This window comes from Seriola aureovittata, chromosome 2 (genome assembly GCF_021018895.1).
Source record: "Seriola aureovittata isolate HTS-2021-v1 ecotype China chromosome 2, ASM2101889v1, whole genome shotgun sequence".
NCBI lineage: Eukaryota > Metazoa > Chordata > Actinopteri > Carangiformes > Carangidae > Seriola > Seriola aureovittata.
The window spans coordinates 26484954-26510769 of NC_079365.1; the positions used below are offsets into that span (position 1 = coordinate 26484954).

The 25816-nt window shown below is 41.7% G+C and overlaps 4 protein-coding genes and 1 long non-coding RNA gene across 6 annotated transcripts; 2 read left to right on the forward strand and 3 right to left on the reverse strand.

The window, feature by feature from the left end:
• Positions 1-42: 42 nt before the first annotated feature.
• Positions 43-7599, reverse strand: gmppb (GDP-mannose pyrophosphorylase B). Its single transcript, XM_056392948.1, has 10 exons — positions 7501-7599; positions 6092-6288; positions 5875-5955; positions 5573-5621; positions 5279-5421; positions 4885-5043; positions 4542-4620; positions 2992-3119; positions 2718-2900; positions 43-1940 (listed from the first exon to the last, which is right to left on the reverse strand). The coding sequence occupies exons 2-10, from the start codon at positions 6218-6220 to the stop codon at positions 1809-1811; spliced, it is 1083 nt and encodes a 360-aa protein (XP_056248923.1). The 5' UTR covers positions 6221-6288; positions 7501-7599; the 3' UTR covers positions 43-1808.
• Positions 7600-9431: 1832 nt separating this feature from the next.
• Positions 9432-14200, reverse strand: pde12 (phosphodiesterase 12). The gene is made up of 9 exons (XM_056385962.1): positions 13959-14200; positions 13034-13613; positions 11964-12391; positions 11726-11831; positions 11298-11442; positions 10474-10552; positions 10227-10349; positions 9910-10115; positions 9432-9668 (listed from the first exon to the last, which is right to left on the reverse strand). Exons 2-9 carry the CDS (start codon positions 13600-13602, stop codon positions 9549-9551), a joined length of 1776 nt encoding a protein of 591 aa, XP_056241937.1. The 5' UTR covers positions 13603-13613; positions 13959-14200; the 3' UTR covers positions 9432-9548.
• Positions 14201-14486: 286 nt separating this feature from the next.
• Positions 14487-25145, reverse strand: atp6ap1la (ATPase H+ transporting accessory protein 1 like a). 2 transcript variants are annotated; one of them, XM_056385546.1, is made up of 7 exons: positions 25026-25145; positions 17790-17871; positions 17323-17391; positions 16793-16947; positions 16529-16579; positions 15368-15605; positions 14487-15058 (listed from the first exon to the last, which is right to left on the reverse strand). In XM_056385546.1, the coding sequence occupies exons 2-7, from the start codon at positions 17844-17846 to the stop codon at positions 14801-14803; spliced, it is 828 nt and encodes a 275-aa protein (XP_056241521.1). In that variant the 5' UTR covers positions 17847-17871; positions 25026-25145; the 3' UTR covers positions 14487-14800. The 2 variants fall into 2 exon arrangements, with proteins under 2 accessions (XP_056241521.1, XP_056241513.1); XM_056385538.1 differs by lacking the exon at positions 25026-25145 and adding an exon at positions 21536-21660.
• On the forward strand, positions 14914-17777 carry LOC130175212 (uncharacterized). The gene is made up of 5 exons (XR_008828711.1): positions 14914-15038; positions 16783-16966; positions 17139-17190; positions 17291-17443; positions 17706-17777. It is a non-coding gene; the product is annotated as an uncharacterized LOC130175212 (long non-coding RNA).
• Positions 23000-25266, forward strand: rps23 (ribosomal protein S23). Its single transcript, XM_056385557.1, has 4 exons — positions 23000-23087; positions 24073-24232; positions 24410-24530; positions 25078-25266. The coding sequence occupies exons 1-4, from the start codon at positions 23084-23086 to the stop codon at positions 25222-25224; spliced, it is 432 nt and encodes a 143-aa protein (XP_056241532.1). The 5' UTR covers positions 23000-23083; the 3' UTR covers positions 25225-25266.
• The last annotated feature ends 550 nt before the right edge of the window (positions 25267-25816 follow it).

Sequence of the window (25816 nt, forward strand, 5' to 3'; positions counted from 1 at the left end):
AGTGACACTTCAACATCCAAAACAAAGAGACGAGACGAGATGTGAATGTGGTCAGTAGATTATATTACTCTCTTTAAAAAAGACTTCATTACAAGAATTGACTTCATTCATTCAGACACGGTTAAAGTCTTTATATCAGTATCCTACATACCGTTCATCACTAACTGCATAACAACCACAGCATCGTGTTCAGAGATCAGTGTTGGACTTACAGCTGATCTCACCTGCAGCAAGTAACTAACCTCTGTGAATCTTTGCTGACAAAAACACGGACGCCTGTAGTGACGAGCTCCAGAAGAATTCAACTGTAAGGGTTCAACAGGTTACTTTACTCAAAGAGGCGTCTACTGATTTAACCTCATCTCTGTTGAACATTAAAAATGATTTGTTTTTACAGCAAGGATGGCGTGGTTAATACATCCTCTTCATTTGAGCGAGAGGACTGAAATCTCTTTCAATCCCTCTTCCCTTTGTGTTTATTAATATACCTCATTCAAAATATGTTAAATTCAGCAACTTTAGTCCGTCAGACAGTTTGATGGCCCAACACTTTGGTAAAGAGTGAGATATCTCAGCAACTACACAGGAAGGATTGACTCTGACTTCTCTTCATCTAGCATCACAAACAAAAGTTTTAACACATCCAACAATTCAGCTCATGACAGCATCCCACTAAAACTAAAGAGCGAATTTCCAACATCCTCAGCTGGAGATGAACACTGAAAACACCACGGAACAAATGAAAAACATGTCAAAACAATATATGATTTTAAAGTATCTCCCGCTGCAGTCTTACTGTCTGACTCTCATATCTGAACTCCAGAAACTGCAGTTTGTTACATAAAACCTCGCTACATGTCACTTTTTACGGAGCAGTAAAGTTTGGCATTGAGTCGCAGTTTTTATAGTAAAAAGGAAAGAACAGAAAAATGTGTGAAGTTTACCAAGGCAACGAGACAAAACTGACATGTACTTAACAACCGATTAAAGCTGCGTTGATCAATATTGTTATATAAAAATGGATCAAATTACATTCATCAGGCCACATGACGCCAATTGGCTGATAAGTGTTTCTCTTCACCTGCTGGATGTGTAAAAGAAGAAGCTCTTTGCACTTTATATGGTGATAATATTCCAGATGTTGTGTTGGAGCTTGTTCTGCTGCGTGTGCAGCTTTAACTACAACCAATACTGCATTTTGTTTAACACATCAGATCAGAGATCTCAGTGTCATCAATCATGAATCCAGTCCCTGCTCCAGCAGAGAAACATGTAGGTGTAGTATGATCCTATCCAAATCACTGATACTCTGTAGCAGTCCAGGGCATGTAAATGCATAGTGAATCTAAACAGCAGTGTTCCTATCGCTCCCTAACCCCCTCCTCCCCTCAGTATTATTCCCTCCACCAGCCCAGGTATACCAGCCACCCTACCTGGCTTTCTCTCAATTAAAGCAGTGTTCACATGACACATTCACCATCCACCACTTTCAGGACATTAGTGTTTGATGTCCTAACTGAAGCTGTGACACAAGTTTAAAAAGCCTGAGGGGCCAGGCTGCTTTTTGACAGATCACATGCTTACGCCATCTTTTCTGATTGATGGAAGTTGCAGCCAAGCAGGGCTAAAAACGAGTCCAAAGTAATTCAAAAAAGAAACAAAAAAAGCCTTCTTTTGTTCATGTTTCTCTCCTCCTACTCCTTCCCTCTGCCCGTCTGTTCACCCCCCCCTCCCCTTCTCTCTGGCACAGTTTGGGTGTTGACTTGAGTTCGTATAAAAGGCGCTGAGCTTTTCTCCTCCACCCGATGCTACATGATGATCCGTGGCTCTGGGACCGACTCGTTGATGGATTTGTGAGGCAGGACGTTGGCACCGTTCAGGTAAAGCTCGTCATTCACGATCACATCCTCCCCCAGCACCGTCACATTCTCCATACGAACCTGATGACAGAGATTAACACAGACACGAGTCAACATCACACCTGACAACAATCATGGAGCAGGTGAACAAAGTGTTAAAGAAACACAACCTTTTGTCTTAGGCTTTGTTGAAAGGTGCTTTACAATTAACTAAATCCTGCCCTACAGTCATGATGTGACGCCATAAAAGCATGGACGACATTAGGCTCAAGGGAGTGTCTGATTAGACTGCTGATGTCATGACATCCTGCATAACCTGTTAAACATGATTCAATTTAATATACAGTTATCACAGGTTAGAATCCTAAAACCTCCTGCTCATCAGCTGCTCCAAAGATAAACTTCCACTTCAACACAAAGTAAAAGCTACAAGATTCTGCTCCATGAAATCAAATCCCCTCAATGAACTCCTCATGTTTGAGTCACATTTTTATTTAATTATGTATTTTCTGCTGATTATAGTGCAATAAATCATGAATTGCAAGTTTAATCATTTATAATCAGAATCTACAGTAAATCTTTCTGGGTTTAAATCCTCCGCAGTACTTTCACATCCAGACAGTGGAGGTCGGACTGCAGCAGCAAGTTAACAAGATTTTTTCTCCCCAAAGCCAGTGATAATTAATTTTTGTGTTTTAAGACTGAATAAATTCCACTTTCACACAGACCATCTTCATTATTCAGAGGCGGCAACTGCCAGTCGTGATTAAACCCAAACATCTGTGTTTTCACTGTCAGTTTAAATGTGACGGCGGCGCTTTGAGAGCCAACAGCTGGTGACCTCTGTCCTCTACTCACCCACTGGCCAACAGAGGAGCTCCACCCCACGATGCAGCTCTCCAGCCAGGAGTGCGATCGAACCCGCGCTCCCTTCAGCACCGTGCATCGTTTTATCCTGACGCCATCCTCCACAACCACGCCGGCGCCGATGGTCACGTTGGGGCCGATGGTGCAGTTCTCTCCGATCTGAGCCGTGGGGTCCTGCAGAGGAAAGAAAGAGGGGAGAGAGGGTCATTATGGAACAGTTCTTTGTTTCAATAGTGCTTTCATAGCGTTAACGAGCTGTACTCACCACCAGAACGTTGCCAAGGAAACCGGGCCCCGTGCGTAGCCGCTCCGGAGCGTGTTGTCGTACCGACTGAAGGTACATACACATCCCTGTCAGGAAGTCTTTAGGCTGACCGATGTCCATCCAGAAACCTGCAGACAGACGGACAGAGAGACAGGCAGACAGCATACAGAGATACAGACAGTCAGAGCAGTTAGTTACCATGGAAACAAAGTTGCAAAAACCAGGAGTTTCGTTGTGATCTCCAACAGGTGAGGTGATGAAGAACAAGGCTGCCTGGAAGTCAGACAATTTATCTTAAACCTCATGTGTCCTTTGGAAAATGCTGGGAAATAATGAAAAGTAAAAAAATATACTATACTAAATCATTTCTTAAAATAAAAACTGAAATGCTGACTAATGAAATGCTGGTTTAAAATGCTGACTACAGAATTGCAATGTCCCCGGTTCAAGTTTAGCTGTGTCATCCCCCATATCTCTCTTTCTCCCCTCATCTGCTGTGGCCTTCCTGATGTCCTCTGTCTAAGAAGAACAATCCCACAAAAACCAATTAAAAAAACCTTGAAGATTACAAGCCCGAATTAAAAGCTAATCAAGGATTTCTCATGAGCCCAAATATCTCTTTCCCTACAGAGAAGTCGCTAAATCTGAAAATCAGTCAACACATCATGTAAACTTCTAAGGAGTTGTTGTAATTAATAGTTCGATAAATCCTCTGCAAGAAATCACAAGGACATTCAGTCATCCTCTCACAGATTAAAAAACAGGGAGCTGCTCAGTGTTTCATCGGCGACTTGTGATGTCTTATGAGGGAAGCAAAGCCACTACACCCGGGACCAGAGTCAGCAGTGACTCAGACCGGTCCGCCTGCCTGGACTACAGGAGGAAAGGGAGGTTCAACTGCTCAGCTAGATGGTTCTACTGTTCCAGACAAAGCTGATCGCTCCCAGAGAGGGATGAGGATCTAGAGAAGCACCGATAACAGATTACTCCTACTGATTTGGATCATGATTGTTCTCATCTACAGTAATGTCTATCTGAACACAAGATAATCCAGCTTGTTTCATGACATGTGGATTAAGACTAGCTGAAAAAACTGTCTGGAAACAGTCTCAGACACTTGTTGGTATCCGTGCTTCTCTACAAACGATTCCTCTCCACAACTACATGAGCTCAGGTGTGAAGAAAAAGCCCAAACACTTACGTCTGGTAGAGCTGTGAGCTGCAGAGACCACAGCAGGCACACAAGTCAACTTCCCACAGTATATAACACATAAATCAGCCAGATGTATGTGTGGTGCCCACAGAGAGGTCATGTCCTACATCATGTTTTTGTCTCTGACAGATTCTTTCATTAGACTTTCAAAAATCTGGTGATGAAAATGGTTTTCATCCATCCATTCATCAGCAGACTCTAGAAACTTTGTTGAGTAGCGTAACCCATCGCAGTGAACATCAGGTCATGTGCTGAACAGTGCCGGACTAATACATGTGCCCTTACACCCCTAGTGCATTGTAGTGCTGTGTTGTGGTGCAGCAGCAGTAATAGTTACCTTGTAGCTCCATGGCGTACAGGTGTCCCTCCTCTGCCATGACAGGAAATATCTCTTTCTCTATGGACGTTGGTCTCAGCTGCACACACACACACACACACACACACACACACACACACACACACACAAACACACACACACACACACACACACGAAGTTGTAACAGCCATGTACAAAAAATGTTGTTTCTATATTATGTACAAATATTTACAGAAGGATGTGCACTTTTACAGTTAAAATCTCAGCAATTGTAACTTTAATTTAGACGCATGTCGATGCAAAATTTAACAAGTAATATGATGAAACACTTTTTTGAGGCTGTGTGTGAATGTGCGTGTCTCACCTGGATCCTGCTGAGCATGCTGGGATTGAAGATGTACATGCCGGCATTGATCTTGTTAGAGACGAACACCTGTGGTTTCTCAACGAAGCGATGGATCCTCCCGCCCTCCGCCTCAAACACCACCACACCGTATTTAGAGGGCTCCTCCACCCGAGTTACCTTCACACACACGTACAGCAGCCGTCAACAGTCAATCTTACATCAATATTAGTTTAACAGTTCATTTATTTCCTTTCTCAATCCAAAAGCTTGAACTCTCCATCCAAAAATCATCCAAAAGCCAAAAGCCATCAAAATCCCGAAAATTCCCAAAATCTGACTGGACCTCCTGCAGAAGTCGTCAGTCTGCATCTAAACAAATTTACTGTGTAAAAACACTGCGCCTGTGTCTCACCACGATGGTTCCCTCCTTGCCGTGGTTGTGGTGGAACTGCAGCAGATCTTTGAAGGGAAAATCACAGATGACGTCTGAATTCAGGACAAAGAACGGCTCGTTGTCCACATTCAGCAGCTCTCGAGCCAACGCCAGAGGACCCGCTGTGCAACAACACACACAGTTTAATGTCTCATTTTTATTAATCATATTTAAATTCCAGTCTAAATCCTGATGGATCTTAAACTACAATATAGCGCTGAAAAGATTACTCAATTAATCAGCCAATTAGCTGAGTGGTGAAGAGAAACACACCTGTTCCCAGAGGCTCCATCTCATGAGACAGAGAAATACGAATCCCAAGCTGAGGAGAAAGCAGAGAAACATTCAGGATACTGCAGAGTGATATGGAGCACAATTATCATTTATTTCAAACTCAAGATGTGCAAATATATATACATATCATTTTCTAAGCATTTTGACCTGATGAAGAACCAACTGGGAGCAAAATATCAAAATACTGTATTTTTGAATAAATGTTGGGACTTGGAGTCAGAATACAGGTTCATCTACCACAGCTGTAAAAGTGTGTCAGTGTGATGGTTTGTTGTACATACTCTCTGCTCCTGGACTCTCATCTCTCTCTCCAGCAGCTCTGACATGTAGCTCACCGCCAGAATAACATGGTCCACCCCAGCCTACACACACACACACACACAGACACACACACACACACACACACACACACACAGTGAATTACCTTCATTAAAGACAAAAGCACAAAATGACACATCAGCAGTACAGTTACAACCCCCCTGGGTGTCTCCTCCGTACCTTGACCAGTGCCTCCACCTGGTGCAGCAGGATGGGTTTGTTGCAGAACTCCACCAGAGGTTTTGGGACGCTCAGGGTGAGCGGTCGCAACCGGGTCCCATACCCCCCCACCAGGATCAAAGCCTTCATGCTTCTAGCAAGTTAGCAACCGTTAACCAGTGCGACCACAGCTCATCAATAACAAATCCAGAACCAGCCTGAACAGGAGAGAGGAGAGTCACAGTGACTGATGATGGCAGACTTTTCCAAAGCAATGAGGTAATAGCAATAATGATAATATTTTGTTTGTGTTTTAGAAAACAGGAAATATGTAATTTCTAGCTACCATATTTTTCAATAGCAAATAAAAAGGATCCATCACATATTAGATCACATCCTAGGCAATTAATTAACTATTAAAAAAGTTGTCCATTATTTTTCTGTTGATCAACAAATTGTTTAAGACATTAGTCATTTGTCAGTAAGTACAGTCTTGTGTCTTAACATGCACGTGATTAAGTACACCTCATGTCAGGGAAGTTATAATAGCCTATTGACAATCCATTCACCTCATAATTTATAGCACATTTCTCTCTCATTTGGCTGCTTTAACAATAAAAAGTATTGATACCTATATTGATATCGATCATATAGTATTACTTTGATCAAAGCCAAACTTTTCCCCTCTCCCTCATTTCTCTCCTCTTAATCCAACCGGTCGAGCCAGACAGCCGCCCATCCTGACACTGATTTTGTTGGAGGTTTCTTCCTGGTAAGAGGGAGTTTTTCTTCTCCACTGTCGCCAAGTGTTGCTCATTGTGGGAACTGTGGGGTTTCTCTCTATAATGTTGTAAGGTCTTGACCTTAGCTGTAAAGTGCCTTGAGATAATGTATGTTGTGATTTGGCGCTATAGAAATGAAACTGAATTGAACTGAGCTGAATTGAATTAGTCCTGGTGTCAGATCACAAGAGCTCATTCATTCTTTAGTGAAGTCTGACTGTACATTCGTGTCAGTATGCTTGTCTTATTTCTGTTACTGTGTAAAGTCCATAAGACAACAAAACATACAGGCAATAAAACGCGAACACACAGAAGGAGAGACTCAGATCTGAAACAGGTTCATCACACTAGCAGCTAACTTAGCCGTGTCACCAACACACTGACACAACGCTTTCACTGCCATAAAACAGCAGCTATTTGAGTATGAACATCGGCATGTCTGAACATTTGAGAAATATTATGTGACTGAACTCATGTTTTGGTTTCTGACAAACGAACTTACAGTGATTGTAGCAAGCTCAGGCTAGCTAAGCTAGCTAAGAAGCCCCTGACTTAATTCACAGCAGTTAACTATAAACCACCTGCTAACTACCGTCAGCATCCTGCCCGTGTCTGCACTGAAAGTTAATAAAAATGCTGAAAACTTACATGGATTTGTCCACAAAAAGCGTCCAGGAGGTTTCTGAATGACTGAAACTCTGAGAATGACACGTAAGATTGTTCAAACCCAAGCTCACGTCAAGACAGCGTGACAGATGCAACATCCGGTCCACTGTTCCAAAATAAAAGTTTAAGTGGTTAGTCGTTCAACTGCCTGTGAATGAAGTAAAAAAAAGTCACCCGGTATACTATGATTTAAAATCTTTATTAGATTATTTAATTTTTTACTAAGATAATTATTACAATTATTTATGTATACGTTATATTTATATGTTGATATTTTTGTATGTATTTCACCTACTTGCTTATCAATATTAGTGAACATGTATGTATTATATCTATTATATCACAATAAGTATAATCGCATTTGACACCTTTAAATAACATACCAAATGTTGTTTTTCACACCAAAACTTTATTCATTGAGTAGATTTTACATTTTTACTTGAACAGGGCTGTGAATCTTCAAACCTTCAGAGGAAAAATTTTTTTCGTGCTTTTATTCTGAAAGCCACATCACCCGGTTTCCGGTCTCCCTTTCACTGTTAGTGACTTGGGGCAGTGTAAATCCACTGGAGCTTTAATCTAAAATGAAAATGTTACAAAATTTTAAAAAACAAACAAATGTGATTGATGTTTCATTATTTTATTCTGATGAATAATAGACCAAAACGTTACGGCCTTCACATCTGTCCCGTAGTTTTTAACAAAACTTTCTCTGCGCCCCCAACATACGACACAGTGGTACGTTCCTAACACGCCGGTCCCGCCTCCTCGTCACTTCTGACCAGTCAGAGAAAAACAGCGTGGCGACGAGAGGAGGATCCAAGTGCCTCCATTCACAGCATTTACATACTGAATGAAATAAATCACATTAGCCTGGAAGTAAAGTGAGGATGCTTAAAAAATATTGCCAAGAATCTAAACCTCTATTGTACACTGTATGTAAAACATTTGAATTAAAAAAAAAAGAAGTTATTTTAAAACTATCACATAATTCAGAGCTACTTAAATCTAATGACTTTGAAAAAGTTTGACCTAATTTCTAATAATTAGGATTTAATTTTCACAATTTTGACTTGCATTGTATTATTGTTTTTGTAATTTATAACTTTACATCTGTTTTTTCCTCCCTGACAGGAATGGATTTCCATAGGATTATGGGATTATAAAATATGATTATGAGTGAATATTAATTCTCTGGAGAGACATATTTTAAATTGACCTAAATAAACATGGTGATCAGAAATTATAGCATCTTACCTAACAGTTACTACACCAGGGAGAAAGCCCCCTCCTCCTGTGCTGCCTTTTAATGTAGGTGAACATATCAGAATTGAAAACAAAGTACAAAAGAAGGAGATGACGACTCTCAGTCACGCATGGATGTTTCTGTAGACTCCAACTTTATTAAAAGTGTTACAGGACCACTGAGCAACTTGTTTGACCACAGTAATAATAATAATGAATGCTTATCTCTTAACATTTATTTACTAACCATGACATTGGGTACTGAAGCCAAAAGGTTTCCATGTGGTCTAAAATGTTTGAAAATGTTAAATGGCTGTTTAAGACGGTGTGAAGAACCAGCAGGAGCCACATTACTTCAACTGGTGATATGAGCTCAGACTGACAATAATTATCAAACCATGCACTGCAACTGCTAAGAAAAAAAACAAGCAATCTGTAATTCATTACTTTTTTAAAGTAACAAACAGAACACTGAATATCAGTGATGAAAAAATATTGTTGTACATTAAGGACTGTAAATAACATGACATGAACTTAATCACAACATTTTAGTCGTACTTCTGTCTCACTGTGTTGTCCGTTGAGTTTCACTGATCTCCAGTAAACCTGGAGGAACACGTTTCCACTATACTTGAAAGAAGTTCTGGCATGGAAACGTGTTCCTCCAGGTTTCCATGCCAGAACTTCTTTCAAGTATAAAGAAATCTAAAGTCAGAATGTAGTTGTGAAAGTTCTCCAACTTCTTTTGTCCAGGTGGTTGGAGGTCGGAGGTCGGAGGTCGGAGGTCAGGGGCTCCAGCGCAGGTCACAGACCAGGGCGATGTGGTCGGAGGGGTGGGCCACGCTGGGCAGAGCCTCGTAGGTGGTGACCTCCTGGTGGCTGGGCAGAGGAATCACCTGCTCCACCTCCACACACAAACACAAACACAAACACACACACACGTTAGCTTTCTGTCAGGCTGGTTTATCATATAACGATGAGGAGATTGTAACTTTCCTAAAAAAAAAAAGCTTTTTTAAATAATTGCACCCGACTGAAGAATCAGTGCCACTAACTGTTTATCTTAATGAACTCCTAATATTCACGTAACACCAGTGGATGTCAATAAAAAATTGAAAAACATCTGTCTGCTGTCAGTATTAGTACCTGCATGCTGTCGGGCTGTATGAAGATGTAGTCCAGGCAGCCATGAAATCCTCCCACGTAGTTAGTGTAGGCCGGCTGGCTGCAGGCGCTCAGCAGTGGGGGGAAGGTAGAGGGCAGCTCCATACTGCAGGACTCCTCTGGCCCGGAGCTGCTCCAGTCTGCATGCTGCTGAGGAACCACAGCCTCACTGACCAGCTGGAACACACCTGAGGCAGGAGGAGGAGATAAACAAGGAGCACTCGCATCGCTAGAATGATAACACGCATCATGACAATATTGTTTCTATTGGCCGAGCACGCCTTCAGGTGTGGAGTTACCTGAACTAGGGGAGGAGTTGAAGTCGCCACAAAAGATCAGAGGAGCTCCAGGTGCGACCTCACTGATCACATGACTCAGGTGTTGCAGAGCCACGCCCATCTGGACCAAGCGAACATTCCCTCCTTCAAAAGGAAATGAAGTCAGTTTTTAGACACTGTTCTTGTGTAAATTAAGGTTACAGATCATCACTCTGCTTCCTCACATCAGTGAATAAGGTGTGTTCACACAGAGGAATGAGTATTTTACCTTTCGGGTGCCAGTACAGGTGAGTGTTGGCCACACAGACCTTCCTGTCTGGTTTATTCAGGTCCTCCAGAATACTGACCTGCAGAAAAATGAGTGATTCGTCAAGGTGACTAAAGCTGAGGGTTCACAACAAGGGGGCAACAAGTATTTTCATAAATCAATCAAACTGATGGTTTGAAATGCTTTTGGAAATATTTTGCTCAGTTGTTTTGCCGGTTTAAACCACGAGACTGTCGATGTTGCATGTTTTAACCCAGGAACCACAAACTGCCCATTAGTTATTTAAAAAAGAAAAATCACCAAATTTTACATTATTTTTAAAGTATAATTTTAAGTGCTTGAATATGTTTTCTGTAAATTTGTATTTCCCCACATTTTTGTTTTTGACATTACAAAATCCTATTCTGGTGGGCGAAACTGAAATCCCTGAGTTCAACTAAAATCACAAAATTTTAAAAACACTTGGTGCAGAAAATACTTTCATCAGCTTTGAAAAACCTGTGTGATCAATTTTCATGTCATGAAACCTCCCAAATTCCCAGATACATTACAGAGAACATGACAACAGCATCTTCAATGGTATCTATGACTCTGATTGCGTGTTTAGTGAGAATGAAGATCTTCTTGTACAGACTCAAACCTTGCTCGAGATACACAGTCCGACAGCAGCGGTAATGTAAAGTATGTGATTTGTACTTTAAACAGCTCTGATATTTGGGTGTCTGTAGAGTGAATGTTCAAGATATTTACATTTAGCTAGAGGCACAAAACCACAAGGACCACAAGACAAGTCTTCCACAATATTCTCAGAAGAACTGCGGTACCTGCAGCGCAGTGGATCTCTGCAGTATCTTGTCCTTGAGGGCGCTGTTAGCAGAGACCCTCTCCAGCAGCTCAGAGTGGATGGGGTCAGAGGTCAACGCCTCGCTCAGCACGATGTCATGACGGCTCAGCAGCCGGAACTTTGACCTACAAACACAACATGATGTTGATTTTAAATGACCTGATTTAATACCAATTTAAAATCATGACCGGATGGTGAGCAAAAGCTAAAATAAGTGACTGACAACAATGACGTAACAAATCCCACCACAAGGGAAATACACTTAGGCTCCAAAGTTTCCCATTTAAAGAAAAGATCTAAACATCATCAGTGAACTGAGCCTGAGGGCAGGAAGGTCCAGTCAGCTGTTCAGTGCTGTTAAAAATGTTCATTTTAAAGTGACAGCAGCATTTTACGCCTGCACCTGACCTGCGGTAGAAAGTGGTCAGTCCTTCATGCTGCTTCTCTTTGACCCTGAAAACTCCGTCCAGACCGAAGGCATCCAGAGCTGGAGTCAGACTGTCCACAAACACCCCTGAAGAGTCCAGAGAACACGATAAGATAAGTTTAGCATTTGTTTGATGAATCACTTAAGAAAGTTAACTGATTATTGAAATTGTTGTAGATTCATTTTCTATCAGTTATCTTTTGTTTCAGCACTCATTACCTTTGTCGACCTCCTGCAGGCAGATAATGTCAGCGTTGTATCCGGCCAGCTCCTTCTTGATCAGGTTCTGTCTGTAGTCCAGCTGCAGGGCGTAGGGGGCGCAGTACGGGTAAAGCACCGTCTTGGACAGTTCTGTCTGGGCGTAGACATCAGCGAGGATGTTGTACGACACCACCCTCACAGCCGGCCACTCCGCCTCTTTGATAGTGTACGCGTGCCGGTTGTCAAACGTGCACACGCCTGGTCCGGCCTCCACGACTCCCACAGAGACCAGCTCCTTGGTCAGGCCGCTGCGACTTCCATCTTTGGGCGTGCAGCAGAGTTTGAGCCTGTAGCCGATGTCCTGATTGGACGGGACATGGACTCTCCCACATCCTACTTGAGTCCAACCTGGATCCTGACCTGGAACTTCCTCTGCAGCTTCAGGCCTTGGAGAGGAAGAACAGGAAAGAGAAAAATTAGGAAAAAAGTGCTTAAAGCCTGACTATGTGAGTTTAAAAATTCCTATAATGGCGTATCAGCTGACAAAACAGGTCACGTGAACAGATATTTTGATAAGGACGCCAGAAGTTATTCAACTAATCTTGAATAACTTCAATAACTTGAACAAAAACATGTACTGACCAGGACATTTTACAGTGTGAACATAAACTTCTCATTGCTTTCTTGTGGAGACCTCAAATGTATCTTTGGCATTTATGTACTTCTTTCCATGTAACAGAGTTTTAAACAGTTTTTTACACTCTCATTGTTAATAGAGTCCAGATTTGACAAATCTAACTATAGTGGTGATCCTGACCTGGTCTGGTCTAGACACGGGAAACACAGTTAAAGGGGTTTAACCAAAAGCCTTTCACAACAAAGACTGGATCAAAATACTGGTTGCTCAGTATTACCATTTAAATTTCTCTTCATTTTCCCTTTCCACTTCTACCACCACTGCAGACACTCTGATATAAGGGGGCAGTAAGCTTCACACAGGCAGGATTTATTGCAGAGCTTTTATATTGTACTGCATTAAACTACACGAACTCTGCGTCGTTTACACTGTCGGTAACACCTGCCTTTACCTTGTGTTTGGGGCTGTCTCTTTGTACCAAATGAGCTCGCAGTCTTGAAGGCTCCCGAACTCCACCTCCAGTTTGGGACAGACGGGGAACCCGGCCAGCAGGGACACCGGCAGCTCTGCTGTGGTGAAGGTGGGCACGTTTCTATGCACCGAGAATTTCACGTCTCCCACCTGCAGCACGGCTCCGTCCCGCCACGCCTCGGAGTTCAGCACCGTGCCGGGCACCTCGTCCCCGTCGTAGTACAGCTTCACGGCGGCGGGCTCCGGGGCCTCACACGGCTGCTGCCCCCTGTGCTTCTTCGACTTCTTCGCCTTCCCTTGACCCTTGGCGGCGTTGTTGGAGATCCGGGTCAGGACCTTACCCAGCGGCTCGTCCTGGTCCCGCAGCATGTGCTTGTGACTGCCCTCCAGAGAGAAGGAGATGGTGAGTTTGGGGTCCCCGGGGAGACACCTTACCACAGCCGGCTCCATCCTGCCGAGCAGGGGACAGGCTCGGGTCAGAGTTCTTGGTGAGGAGACGAGCAGGCGGCGGGGGAGCAGCGTGAGAGCAGCGGTGAGGTGGTTCAACATGAAGGCCCCGGCTGCAGGTGGAGACGAAATATTGTTTATTAATACTGAGTATTTTTAATTCTCTGAAGAATTACAGACCTAATGTGAACCAGGGGTTTCAGAGTCCCTTGCCATATATACAATCAGGTAAACAATCAAGGAGCAGCAGATTCTGATCTCATGACAAGGTTGATTCAGTCGGTTACATCCAGGTGTTCATACCTAAGTACATTACAGTAAGTAAATTAGGCCTTCTGCAGTCCAGTGTAGCTTTAATGTTAACTCTCAGTTGACTGTCACACAGATAATCACATCACCAATCAATACATTGATTACTAAATCTAAAATGAACAGTTAACGGCAGACAGAGAGCTCACCTGGTGGCGGAACTGTCCCTAAAGCTACACAGGTTAGCCAGATGCTAACAGGGAGAGAAAACCATGGAAACCGCGAGTTTAATTTAACTTCCGGCGGTTTGGTTAAAAGCTAAACAACACACCGGCTTCAGAAATAAAACCTCAGCTTTAAACAACGTGGCGTATTTGATGTTTATAAAAGTTTGCGCATGAGCTGTCAGCACTTTCCCGAGGTCAGCATGAGCAGCAGCTTCTTCGGCTTCTTTTTCTTCTTCTTGATGTTGTAAGGTGGTTGTCAAATAGCGAAATGGTGCATTACCGCCACCAACTGGTGTGGAGTGTGAACTGTCATATTGAATAAATCAAAAAATGAATGAATAAATCAGTGAATAAACAATAAAATCAATAAAATTGCAACAATAATAATAATAATAATGCATAAAATAAGTTATAATGATAATTGAAATAAATAAATGGTATCATGTCGTGCCCCGCCTTGTGTCTTAGCTTACTGGTTCAGCTGTCTCTATGGAAGTTTGTAGCTACAAATATTAAAAAAATATATATTTTGACCAAACGTAAATTTCACTTTTTATTTGTGTGACATGATGACAAGCCAGAGTGGCAAACTGCTAGTCACCTACAAAAGATGCATTTTTTTAATTAATATTTTTTATTCAATTTATTATAAAGACAAATACAGAAATTCACTAACAGGCAAATTACAAAACACTATAAATATATGTTTAAAAAAAAATCAAATCCTGAGCCGAAGTACCATCACAGCTGTGTCATCATCAAATCATCCATGCCTCCCTGGGAAGTATATGTGTTAACAGTCTTTACTTATATTCCTGGTTACACTACAGAATATTTTTCTCTACGACACTTTCCATACAACAATGTTCAGGCTGTTCGGGGGTTTGGGGGAAATACATGTCGCCCTTGTGTTCGTCATCATGCTCAATGTGTTTCAGGTGGATGACCATGTGCAGGGCGTAGGCCAAGACCAGCAGCAGGATGAGGGAAGTGATGAGGCCCATCAGGATGGCCGGAGTCAAGAAGGTGGTGCAGTCGCTCGGAGGAGAAAACTTACCAGAGGTGACATTGAACGCCTGAATCTGAGCAGAGGGCAGAGACATTTTTAAAGTAATTAAGATGATAAGATTTATAAGGTGATGGTTCAAAGTCATTCATTCTTACACGAATGAAAGAAATCCTTTCTGGAGTCAAGGAGCAAAGGGAAAGCATAAAAATCTGAAACTATCCAAGCAATATACAGTGCTCTAAGTGCTAAGGAAAAAAAGTGGTTACAATTGCTAATTCACCTCAATGATGATGAAAGTTTTTCCAGACATGAAATGATGAAATTATATATGACCTTTTAAATCCGAGTCAGTCCTTGTGTCAGCTGGGTAACAGACAGGTACCTGGAAGTCGGTGAAGGTGACGGCCCAGCGGCGGGCGTGGTCGGTGCTGGGCAGCAGCAGGGCGCTGTAGCGCTGCAGGTTGCTGACGTGGAGGCAGTGGTAGGAGGAGGAGGCTGGAGCGTACACCTCACTGGCATTGAACACGGCCTCTTCAGTCGTGTTGTACAGCAGAGAGACGCTGTCCACCGAGAACCACCACTGACCCGACGACTCGTACAAAGTGTTGGACAGCTGCAGTCTGACACCAGGGGGGCGAGAGGAGGCAGCCAGTCATTTTCAACTATCCTGCAGCCATTTTGTTCAGGACGGCTGTGGGCTTTTTCTCCTTAAAGGCACCCTGTGGAGTTTCTGACCTCCAGCAGCGCTCTGGAGTTTCACACTATTCCAACAGATCAACATGTGGCAGTGACACACCAACAAACACAACACTGCACCAAACAAAAGCAAGCGTGAAGAAGACTGCTACCTCCCCGGAAATGTATGTAGCAGACAAATCGGCAAACGAAGTAATCAAAAAAGAGATTGTTGAAATAATATTATACCGACAAAAGGAAGGAAAAGAAAGGAGGAAATAAATGAAGAGTGGCAACAGAACTGGGATAATGCAAGATGCAGATAAAGTAGGGAAGGTAAGAGACAGGGGAACAGGCAGGAAGAAGAAGTAAGAATAAGTAAACTTGGAACTGGACACATCAACCATTTTCCATTAGAGGAAACCATCAAACAGGTAATTGTGATCAGGGCGATGAATGACAGACAGTGGAGCATTATAGTGATCACACAGTTACAGAAAACAGGGGGAACACAGGCCAGTGGAATAAACTGAGTGGAGAAAGTTTAAAACAGATATTTGTTTTGTTTTTTAAGAGCAGCTGCACTAATCACAAGGCCAGAAATAAATAGACTTTGAGGAAAACTAAAAGAGAGGAAAATCATTTTGAAAGTGTTTAATGAGGAAGGAAGTGCACTCAGCGATCTTGTTAGACCTCAAGGAACTCATAATTGATTACAAGAAAACTCCACAGGGCACCTTTGAAATTAAATGTTCAGAAAAAAAAGTTTAAATAGATCCACAACCGCCCATTTAATCACATCTTTGGTTTGTTTAACATTTATATTTGGTATATTTTATATGACTGGCAGACAGGTGGTATGACTAACCTGATGGAGAGGCCTGTCAGATCCTCCACATCTCCAAACCTCATGACCAGCCTTCACAAGACAGACAGACAGACAGACAGGCAGACAGACAGGTGGTCAAACTTGTTTTCGTCACCCTGTGGACTCAACGTAAAGACCTGCTGTTGGACTTGAATGTCCACATGCTTCCTTGGAGACAGAGAATCTCTTTGGTCTTATTTTACTGGATATCCTCCAGCGGTCTTGTTATAATGAATTGCACCATAATCTGACAGGAGTACGTACGTGGCCTTGTCCCGGCGGCAGACGGACTGACTGGTGTCGACAGGTTTCTGAGGAGAAAACGCTCGCTCTGTCAGGTCCAGCTGCTTCTGCTTCTCGTAGCGCAGAGACAGTTTCCTGGCCTGGAACATGACGCACGGCTCCCCGTTGGACAACACCTGGTGAAGTAGATACAAGGTGCTTGAACTTTACTTAAGTATTTTCATTATATGTGACGTTATTCTTTTACTCCACTACGTCTCAGAGGTCAATACTGTACATTTGTCTGACAGCTTTTATTACCTATTACTATTTTTCATATCCTCCCTATGCAGTCTAACCCATGTATCTCCAACCTTTTTCTAATAAGCTGAAGTTGAGATCTTCCTTTATAGGCTGAGACAAGTCTCCTACTTCTTAAGGTAAATTAACTGTTTAAACCTGAGGTTATCATCTTCATTTATAAGCAGGTCATTGATGTGTGATGTGAAAGGTGTTTTTTCTCTCTCTAATGTGTTACAGATAGCTGGTTAATCCTCTGGAGGTTACGCCACCTTGAGGGGAGGGAAGGGAACTGCAGCTCCTGGCATCTGAAGCAACTTCCTCCGGGACACATCTGGAGACTGGAGAGGAGGATGGAGACAGTGAGAAGAAAGAAACTTTGCTGTTTCATCTGTAAATGTGATGAATTCAACAGCTCATATATTGTGTGTGTTTTATCTTAAAGCATTTTATTATATGTAATAATTAAACATGAATATTGATGAGAAACTCCTGACTGATTATCCAATATTTTACTGATTGATAGCTTTTGTTTTCTTATATATTTTATTTGTATATGAACATTAACACCTGTATCACTGATGCAACGTAACCCTAACCCTCACACCCTCATCCTCTTTTCTTTTCTTCCTCCCCTTTCATTCCTGTGTCTCAGCTGATGAAAATCCCCAAATCGTCCAGCAGTGAAGCTAAAAGCTCTGTGACAATACTTGCCCTTGAATAGAAGACTTTAGTTTACCTGCAGCATTTGTCTGAACGGTCGGTCTGCAGGCACCAAACTGTCCTCCATCTGCATCCCTGTCTCTGGAGAGACGGCAGCACTGTGGACACAAATAACACAAGAATCAAGAAAATAAAAACTGATAATAAATAATGTTCGTCACCATTCCTTTTGCCCATTTGTCATCATGTTCATTTATTTGATTATCTTCTTTATTTTGCTTTAATTCTTTAAGGATTTTTCAATATTTCCAGACAGTCACATATTTGATAAATGATCATATCATGTTGTAATAAGATATTACAAAAATATGAGGTTGTTTTCCCCTCTCCCCTCATTTTTAGCTTCTTTTCCTTGCTTCTTTTTATTTCACAGTTGTACAGTTCTCCTTTAGTTAATGGCTTTGTTTTATTCATTATTAGTCTCTATTTTACTTTGTATTTTTATTTTCATCTGTTGTAAAAAAAAAAAAAATGCAGGTATTAGTAGTATTCAAAAAATACTTATTATTGCACAATCAAAATCTCATTCTGACTCATTATTATTAACATGTTGACACAGCTAAGAACTACTGATACTTACAAATAAATGAAAATAATAGAAAGTGATAAAGAAAAGATTATCTGACATAATGAAAATATGTTAAATTACCATAATGAAAAAAAAACTATGAAGGTTAGAAATAGAGGACATGATTGTGTCAGGTTCTGCGTACCCAGAATGCACCTGGGCTGTCCACTGACCCAGCCATTCACCCTGTGGATTAGTATTTAAGGTAACAGACAGTCTGGCGCAGAGATGTTCTACTGCTGAGAGGACCCACTCTGACCCAGATTACACACAGAGAAAATGAAATAAGTGTAGGAGAAAAATAACAATAGACTAAGATTTCACATTGGAATCAGCTTAACAGCAAACAGCAGCTCTGATCACGTTTTACAGAAACATGCAGCACATTCAGGTTTTATATAAAGAATCCTGAGCCTGCGCCAATCAGAGGGTTGAACGAGGCGACGACAAGGACAGAGGTTTAATACATCCTGCAGAACTGTCTGCGGTTAAAGCCCCTGACAACTTGCAAATTCAAGTGTTTTATATTACATCAGCTCTTAAAAATTTAATAAGAAACCATAAACGTTGAAGAAAATATATATATATCCTTTACTGTTTATTTAAAAGTTTAACACTCAAAGCTAATCTGCTTGTTTGTGTTTGGTTTGATCAGTTTTGATCAACAGTGGCCCGGCAACATTAAATGTGATTAAATTCTTGCAGGTCAACTCCGGATTTTGTTGTCTATGAGCTCCAGAACAAAATCCACAAAGAGGACTAAAAGATCATCGAGCGGGTCAATGGACAGGCAGAGAGAGAGGAAACACCATCTTTGAGCAAGGTTGACCCTCTACACAACCACCTGCTGTCCCACCTGTTAACAACTAAACCATCATCATGATAATTGAGCAACTCCATCTGCTGAGGAAGGCCAGCAGATGTGGTTGAAAGCTTCTGCGACAACAAATGAGTTGTACCTGGTGCATGGTCGTATGTGACCTCACTTTTTTTTTTTCTGAGCCACTTCAAACAAATGAGAAACGATACAGAAATAATCCAAACAGTTTTAACTTTGGCACAGAGTCGTGTGTTTGTGTTCGACCCTTCAACTGTGCAGTTAGAAGTTTTCAGACTGGACGGCAATCTGTAAAACACACAGAGGTTGTAATTATTTCATGATGTCTTTTTATGTCTTACTATTCCACTAATCTGCTGGTGGTGGCAACGCGCCCAGAAATGAAGCCCCTATTCATGTCTACATCTGTTTTGGAGTATATCATTAAAAGATTAGTTTATATAGGTTAGACCTCACTACAGTCAAGACGAAACGGACATCTAATTCTAAAAGTCTAACGTTAAAGCTTCCAAACTACCTCACATCTCTTCTCGCATTTAAATCCAGTATCCTCAGAAACGACCAAACCCTCCACATCCCTCGTGTTCGCACTAATATTGGCAGAACTGGTTTCAGGTTCTTGGGACCATTTAAATGGGACAAACTGCAAACTGCCCTTGAACTAAACTCTTACATTTGCCTTGGATATTTTAAATCTTTATTATCTGATGTATTTGATGACTATTGTAAATGTTTGTGTTAATTCTTTGTTTCTTGGTTTCTTGTATTGTGTAGTTCTGTGGTTTTTGTTGTTGATTGTCTCTTGTGACTGCTTCTGGTTTTCAGGTCTCTCGCTTGGAAAATATATTTTAATCTCAATGGGACTGCCGGATTAAATAAAAAATACATACTGTATGTCAATGGGATGTCAGCCATTACACACCATTGTTTAACAGACAAAATCTGAAAGATTAGACAAAAACAATAGGCAGTAGGGAGGAGCAGTGTAAAATGTCCGACCATGAACAATCTGATTTATATGAGCCCAGTGCATCTCACCTCTGTCAAAGGATTATCAGGGTGAAATACCTCTGAGTGCATGTAGAATAAAACGTGTTGCACATACTGAATGCATTATTATCGCTTAGAATAACAGGCACTGAGTTGCCAAATCCACCCGGACTCACTGACTCTCTGCAGCCCTACAAAAAAAGCTTTAGCCCTTCTTGTGTGCTGGGTCAGAGCAGAGGACTGTGGATTGTGGGATTGCACTGATTGCATAATCATACAATCATTAGAGCGCGCACACACACACACACACACACACACACACACACACACACACACACACACACACACACACACACTTCTCATGAAGGATGGGGTGGCTCTCGGCCAAAAGGAGATTTTGTAGCGTCTCCCTCTTTAACCATGAGAAGCTGCACACTGTAAAAAATCAAACGCCACCAACAGCTGCAACATCAATCAGACACAGAGCAGCATCATCGTCTCATTGGAGTTTCGTTTCGCTTTCGTCGGACAAGAACATTGATACTGAAAGATTCTGCAAAACCTCAGAGTACGTTTCATGACTATATTTTTTGTTTCTGTCCAGTTCCATCGCTTTCAACAAGATCAGCATATGCTAACTATTTAAGGTTGGTGTAGGACGTCTGAATCTCCTGCATGAGATTCAGACGTCCTACGCCTCCCTCCACCACCTTAACCCTCCACACCCATATTTTCTGCCCCTCTACATGAGGAAACACAATTTCCCGCATTGACATTGAACGTTGGCAGTGGAAAGAAATCGTGAGGTGCAGAATCATCAATAATGGACATGACTGGGAATACTGGAACACTGGCTTATGTCCATCTGATTAAGTTCAATTCACTCTCCTTTCAGCTCTTGGCAGTGACAAGCCCACAGCAGCTCTACCGAGCTTTTTACCCTGATTTAGCTCCTAGTTTTGGCTTATTGTTGCTGCATGTACTGCATGGTTCAGTCTCAGCGCTCTGTGATATAAAACAGAAAAAGAGAAAAATCTTCACAGTGGAGGAGGAACAAGCAAATGTTTGGATTTTTTTGCTTGAAAAATGAGTCAAACATCAGAATATCAGAATAGTTACCAGTTCATTTTCCTGAATATCAACTAATCGACTAATCGTTCCAGCTCTAGTTGAGTTTTCAGCTTGTTTCACTGCCCCCAAATAATAAATAACTCCACAGTCAGTGGAAACACATCGCTAATCTCTGAGCTGAATGTGTCAAGAGTCAAAGATTAGAGAGTCAGGAGAGGTCAAAAACAACACAGACAACAATCAGCAAGGTAAAACTGTCTCCTCTCAGCCTCTGCCCCTGCATCTCCGCACCTACCTGTCAGCAGGTTGTTGGTCGAGGCAGGTAGAGGACTGCAGATGTAGAAGGAGGAGAGAGAGGAGGAGGATGCAGCAGCAGCAGCAGCGTTTCCACGGTGAAGCCATCGCTGTGGTGACCACAGAGTGATGCCAGCACACACTCTGTCCCACTCTCCCCCTCGTAATCTACTTTAATCAGCCCCACCGTCTCTAAGCCCCCTTGACAGACTCAAGATGCATCCAATCATAGAGAGACATGGACAGGCAGGGTGGAGAGAGACCCGCCCACTGGTCACAGACATTTGCTGTTACCACATTTTCTCATTTTCAGGTCAGCTCAGTCAAAATTCATTTCATTTCAGCAGATTAGAGATGATGATTAGACTCACGGAGCATTTCAGTATTTCAGATATATTTGGTAAATTTCTCCAACATTTACCAGTAGTACAGAATAATGAAAGTGTTCATCTATATACAGTAAATATATATATAGATATAGTACTACTTTACAATAAGACCACCCTCATAAAGAATTTATTAATGGGTCATAACTAGTTTATTAATTAGCATGCTAACACTGTATAAATCATTTATAAGCTGTTATAACACATTAGATAAAAAGGCCAACAGTGAGCTGTGAACATCTGAAGCCTCATACCTCATTAGTTACTGAGTTTTCTTTGTTTTCTCCATCATCCAGCATTTTTACCTGTCTGCCTCATCACATGTTGGTTAAGTTACAAGCAATTAAGTCAGAATCTTAATGGTCAAAACTTTCATTTGGCATGAAACTGAACTCGATGAACAACAGGCCACAGAAACCCATCATCAAGTACATACAGTTGCAGCAGCAGTTAGTTCTAATACGACATATGAGGCTGCTCCTAGTGACCTTTATTGAATTAAGTGTACTGGGGTTAGAGACAAACCACAGAAACTGGGGAGTACATTCATTCAGCTCATCATGCAGGGACGTCTGCTCATGTACTGATGAGCTTTCTTTAGAAACTAAGTTTAATGAGTTGAATGAACTCTCAGAAGTTCACTCATTCAGCTCATTAAAGTTTTCAAGTCAGAAGAGTATGTGTTTATAAGCTTTGACGTGGTCCGAAAATAAAAGCTACACATTATACCGAACTCCTAAAAGTAATAAAACTTAAATATTTACATTAATTCAAATTGAAAAGATTAGTTGATTCCACATAAATTATACGAATTATGTAATTCTGACACTTCAGACTTCAAAGTGCAATTTTATACACATAGCCTTACTTTTTTATTTATTTATATATTACAGCATAAGTATTTTTATTTTTGTCAATTATATTTTATGATTTTTTTTTTTATCTCTATCTTTTAATTTTACTTTTGTATTCTACGTCCTATCATCCTTTGTTTGCCGAGGGAATTAGGGGAATTGATGTTTTTATCGAAAATCTATTAGAATAAGTGTGATCATTTCAGTCAGGCATGTTGTGTAGCCACGCCCGGCCGGGGTCCTCAGACTCGACATCACCGCGGTGCACCCTGGATCCTTCCTTTCGATCCCAGGCTCGCTTGTGAAAACATGGGTACGTCTCAAACTTCAACAAAAATACTGCATTACTCTGCTTATTCTACCGAGACTTCATATCGGTGCTGTACATGAATATCTTATGAATTTCTTTCGATGTGTTTGTGCCGGTAAAAACCCGGTGTGAGTTTGAAAACTGGTCGTTTTTACGGCTCTTGCTTCGCCACAACGTGGAGCGGCCATAACACGTCCGAGAGGCAGGCGGCGAGTTAGCACGGTTAGCTTAGCATTCAATACCTTCTTATTACTTTTTAAAACTGCTGTCGTTCGTATTATGGTATCTAACTAAACAACTGGGCAGCCAAACCCCATAATTCCTCATTATCTGTATAAATATTCAGATTGTGAATGTTAATGAGCGTAGTTAGCCTCATGTTAGCGGTTAGTAACAATTAGCTGCGTTTCATAGAAGCTGCAGGCTTTTGAGAAAATTCCGCATTAAAACGCGCAGATGACATTTATGTGAGTCTATAAGGTCATGTTTGTTCAGTATTGATGAACACTAAGTAACAATGATTTATCTGGGCTGTAAAAGTTGAATTAAGTCCAACTCTGAACCAAACTGGACTCTGACAGACTGTCACCGTGTCCAAACGGTCTTTCTCCAGTTAATGCCGTTTAGTATTATTTTGTTTAACCATTTTTTTCATTTTATAATTGGTGTGAAAATAGGACAGTCTCTAGCCTTGTCAGTGATGACAGTGGAGCTGGTCATGTTGCAGTAGTAAGAAAACATTTCATTGTGGATATACTTCTAAGACAGTGCAACATGTTAAATGTCCTCTGGGTCTCTGTTCTCTGGAGTGAAATACACTCCTTGATGTAGAAAATGTATTTTGCAGAAAGCTGCTTTTTGGAAGTGTAAACCTTTTTATCTGAATCTTTGCATCTTAAAGAGAGTATCCAGGAAAGGGGAGATGTCAGTCTCTGTTCTCAGCTCTGATTTAATTGCTGGTGGTGTTTCGTTCTTTTTTTTTCTCCAGGAAAGTGCCGTGGTCTGCGTACAGCCAGGAAGCTCCGTAATCACCGCCGTGAGCAGAAATGGCATGATAAGCAGTACAAGAAGGCCCATCTGGGCACTGCCCTTAAGGCTAACCCCTTTGGAGGAGCCTCTCACGCCAAGGGCATCGTGCTTGAGAAAGTGTGAGTACTGTATGACCTGCTGAAGTGTAGACAACTGAAGGTGAAGTGATGGAACAACTTGTAGGGTTTATTTACAGGACAGATCTTTGTGAAACTTTAATATCTGCCCCTGACATTTCAACTGTCTTGTAGTTCAGTTTAAGTTTGTTGAAGAGCTTGTGTGTTTTCCCTCTGCAGTGGTGTTGAGGCTAAGCAGCCCAACTCTGCCATCAGGAAATGTGTGAGAGTCCAGCTCATCAAGAACGGGAAGAAAATCACCGCCTTCGTCCCCAACGACGGTTGCCTCAACTTCATCGAGGTAAACGCCAAAGCTACATACACCTTTTTAGAAAAACAGCTGAACAAGCAGCCGTGGTGCAACCAGTGATGTTGTTGTGAAGACCTTGTAGCAGAAACATCACGCTACAATAAGTCGAACTAAGTGTCGTGGAACTTCAAACTAGTTCCTGATAAAATCATGTCAGATGTCTTATTTTTATTTTATGATGGTTATGTCCTTTTTAGATTCAAATCAGCCACAGAAAAAAACGATTGCTTTCTAAACAGAATTTCACAGCTTGCACAGACGTATAGGTGCAGCCAAGTGTCTGCAGGTCTTGAAATGTCAAGTTTCAGGAAACTTGATGTGCAGTTGAGTTTTTCCAGAATCTGTGTATTGAGACTGAAGACGCCTGTGATATTTTATTTGCTCTCAAAAAGTCCTAAATATGAATAATAGCTTTGACTTATACAAGACACACAAGGTTGTTAGTTCTGCTTGTTAGTTGACATTTGTCACAGATTTGCTCCCTACCTGTTCTCGTCCTCTAACCACCTCTCTCTTCTGTCTAACTCCCGTCCTGCAGGAGAACGATGAGGTGCTGGTGGCAGGATTTGGACGTAAAGGTCACGCCGTGGGTGATATTCCCGGAGTTCGTTTCAAGGTGGTCAAGGTGGCCAACGTGTCCCTGCTGGCTCTCTACAAAGGCAAGAAGGAGAGACCCAGGTCATAAACAGTTGAGGCAGAAAATAAAATAAACTTGTTTTCAATTACAGTCTGGTTGTTGCGTGTTCTCATTGATTCGTTTGCCGCACACAATTGTTCCTGGAAGATGTTCTGATTTCCTCTTTAAGGAAGAACAGGACCTTTTTATTTTCCTTTTCTTAAAGCATGAAATGTATGTAAATTCTTAAAGTCGGCAAATATGTTTTTGTTCAAGTAGGAAAAAGCACCCTGTCAACTGACATCTTATTCAGTACATTTGTAATCTATCAAGCCAGAGTTAAGGACTGTGTGTATCAACAGATTTCCAAAATTACATTATACTAATGCAGGTGTTATTTGGGTTAGAACCTGCTGGAAAGTTTCCTGTATTTCCTGCAAGTCATTAAAAATTGCTTTTATTTAATGTACTAAATGGACAGTGTTTGTGTAGCACCGCAGGGTGCAGGCCTGGCGTTCAGTGTCATGCCGAGGGACACCGCTGTGTGTAGTCTGCTGTTTGTGGTGTATTTAAAGGTGATGGGACACACACACACACACACACACACTGCACAGAGGTTTGTAGGTCAGGGGTGGGGGCAGTGGGTCAACGGGCCCAAAAC

Excerpts from the sequence above, each read along its gene's own strand:
- gmppb (XM_056392948.1), bottom strand. The coding sequence starts at position 6,220 with ATGAAGGCTTTGATCCTGGTGGGGGGGTATGGGACCCGGTTGCGACCG. Across the intron at positions 5,422-5,572 it reads GATGGAGCCTCTGGGAACAG|CGGGTCCTCTGGCGTTGGCT; the intron begins GTGTGTTTCTCT and ends GTTGTTGCACAG. Across the intron at positions 1,941-2,717 it reads GCTCCTCTGTTGGCCAGTGG|GTTCGTATGGAGAATGTGAC; the intron begins GTGAGTAGAGGA and ends CTCTGTCATCAG.
- pde12 (XM_056385962.1), bottom strand. The coding sequence starts at position 13,602 with ATGTTGAACCACCTCACCGCTGCTCTCACGCTGCTCCCCCGCCGCCTG. Across the intron at positions 12,392-13,033 it reads GAGACAGCCCCAAACACAAG|GCCTGAAGCTGCAGAGGAAG; the intron begins GTAAAGGCAGGT and ends TTCCTCTCCAAG. Across the intron at positions 11,443-11,725 it reads CTGACCACTTTCTACCGCAG|GTCAAAGTTCCGGCTGCTGA; the intron begins GTCAGGTGCAGG and ends TTGTGTTTGTAG.
- atp6ap1la (XM_056385538.1), bottom strand. The coding sequence starts at position 21,642 with ATGGCTTCACCGTGGAAACGCTGCTGCTGCTGCTGCATCCTCCTCCTC. Across the intron at positions 16,948-17,322 it reads TTCCCTTCCCTCCCCTCAAG|GTGTTGTCCAACGGGGAGCC; the intron begins GTGGCGTAACCT and ends CTACTTCACCAG. Across the intron at positions 16,580-16,792 it reads TGCCGCCGGGACAAGGCCAC|GCTGGTCATGAGGTTTGGAG; the intron begins GTACGTACTCCT and ends TGTCTTGTGAAG.
- rps23 (XM_056385557.1), top strand. Across the intron at positions 24,233-24,409 it reads GGCATCGTGCTTGAGAAAGT|TGGTGTTGAGGCTAAGCAGC; the intron begins GTGAGTACTGTA and ends TTCCCTCTGCAG. Across the intron at positions 24,531-25,077 it reads GTTGCCTCAACTTCATCGAG|GAGAACGATGAGGTGCTGGT; the intron begins GTAAACGCCAAA and ends CCCGTCCTGCAG.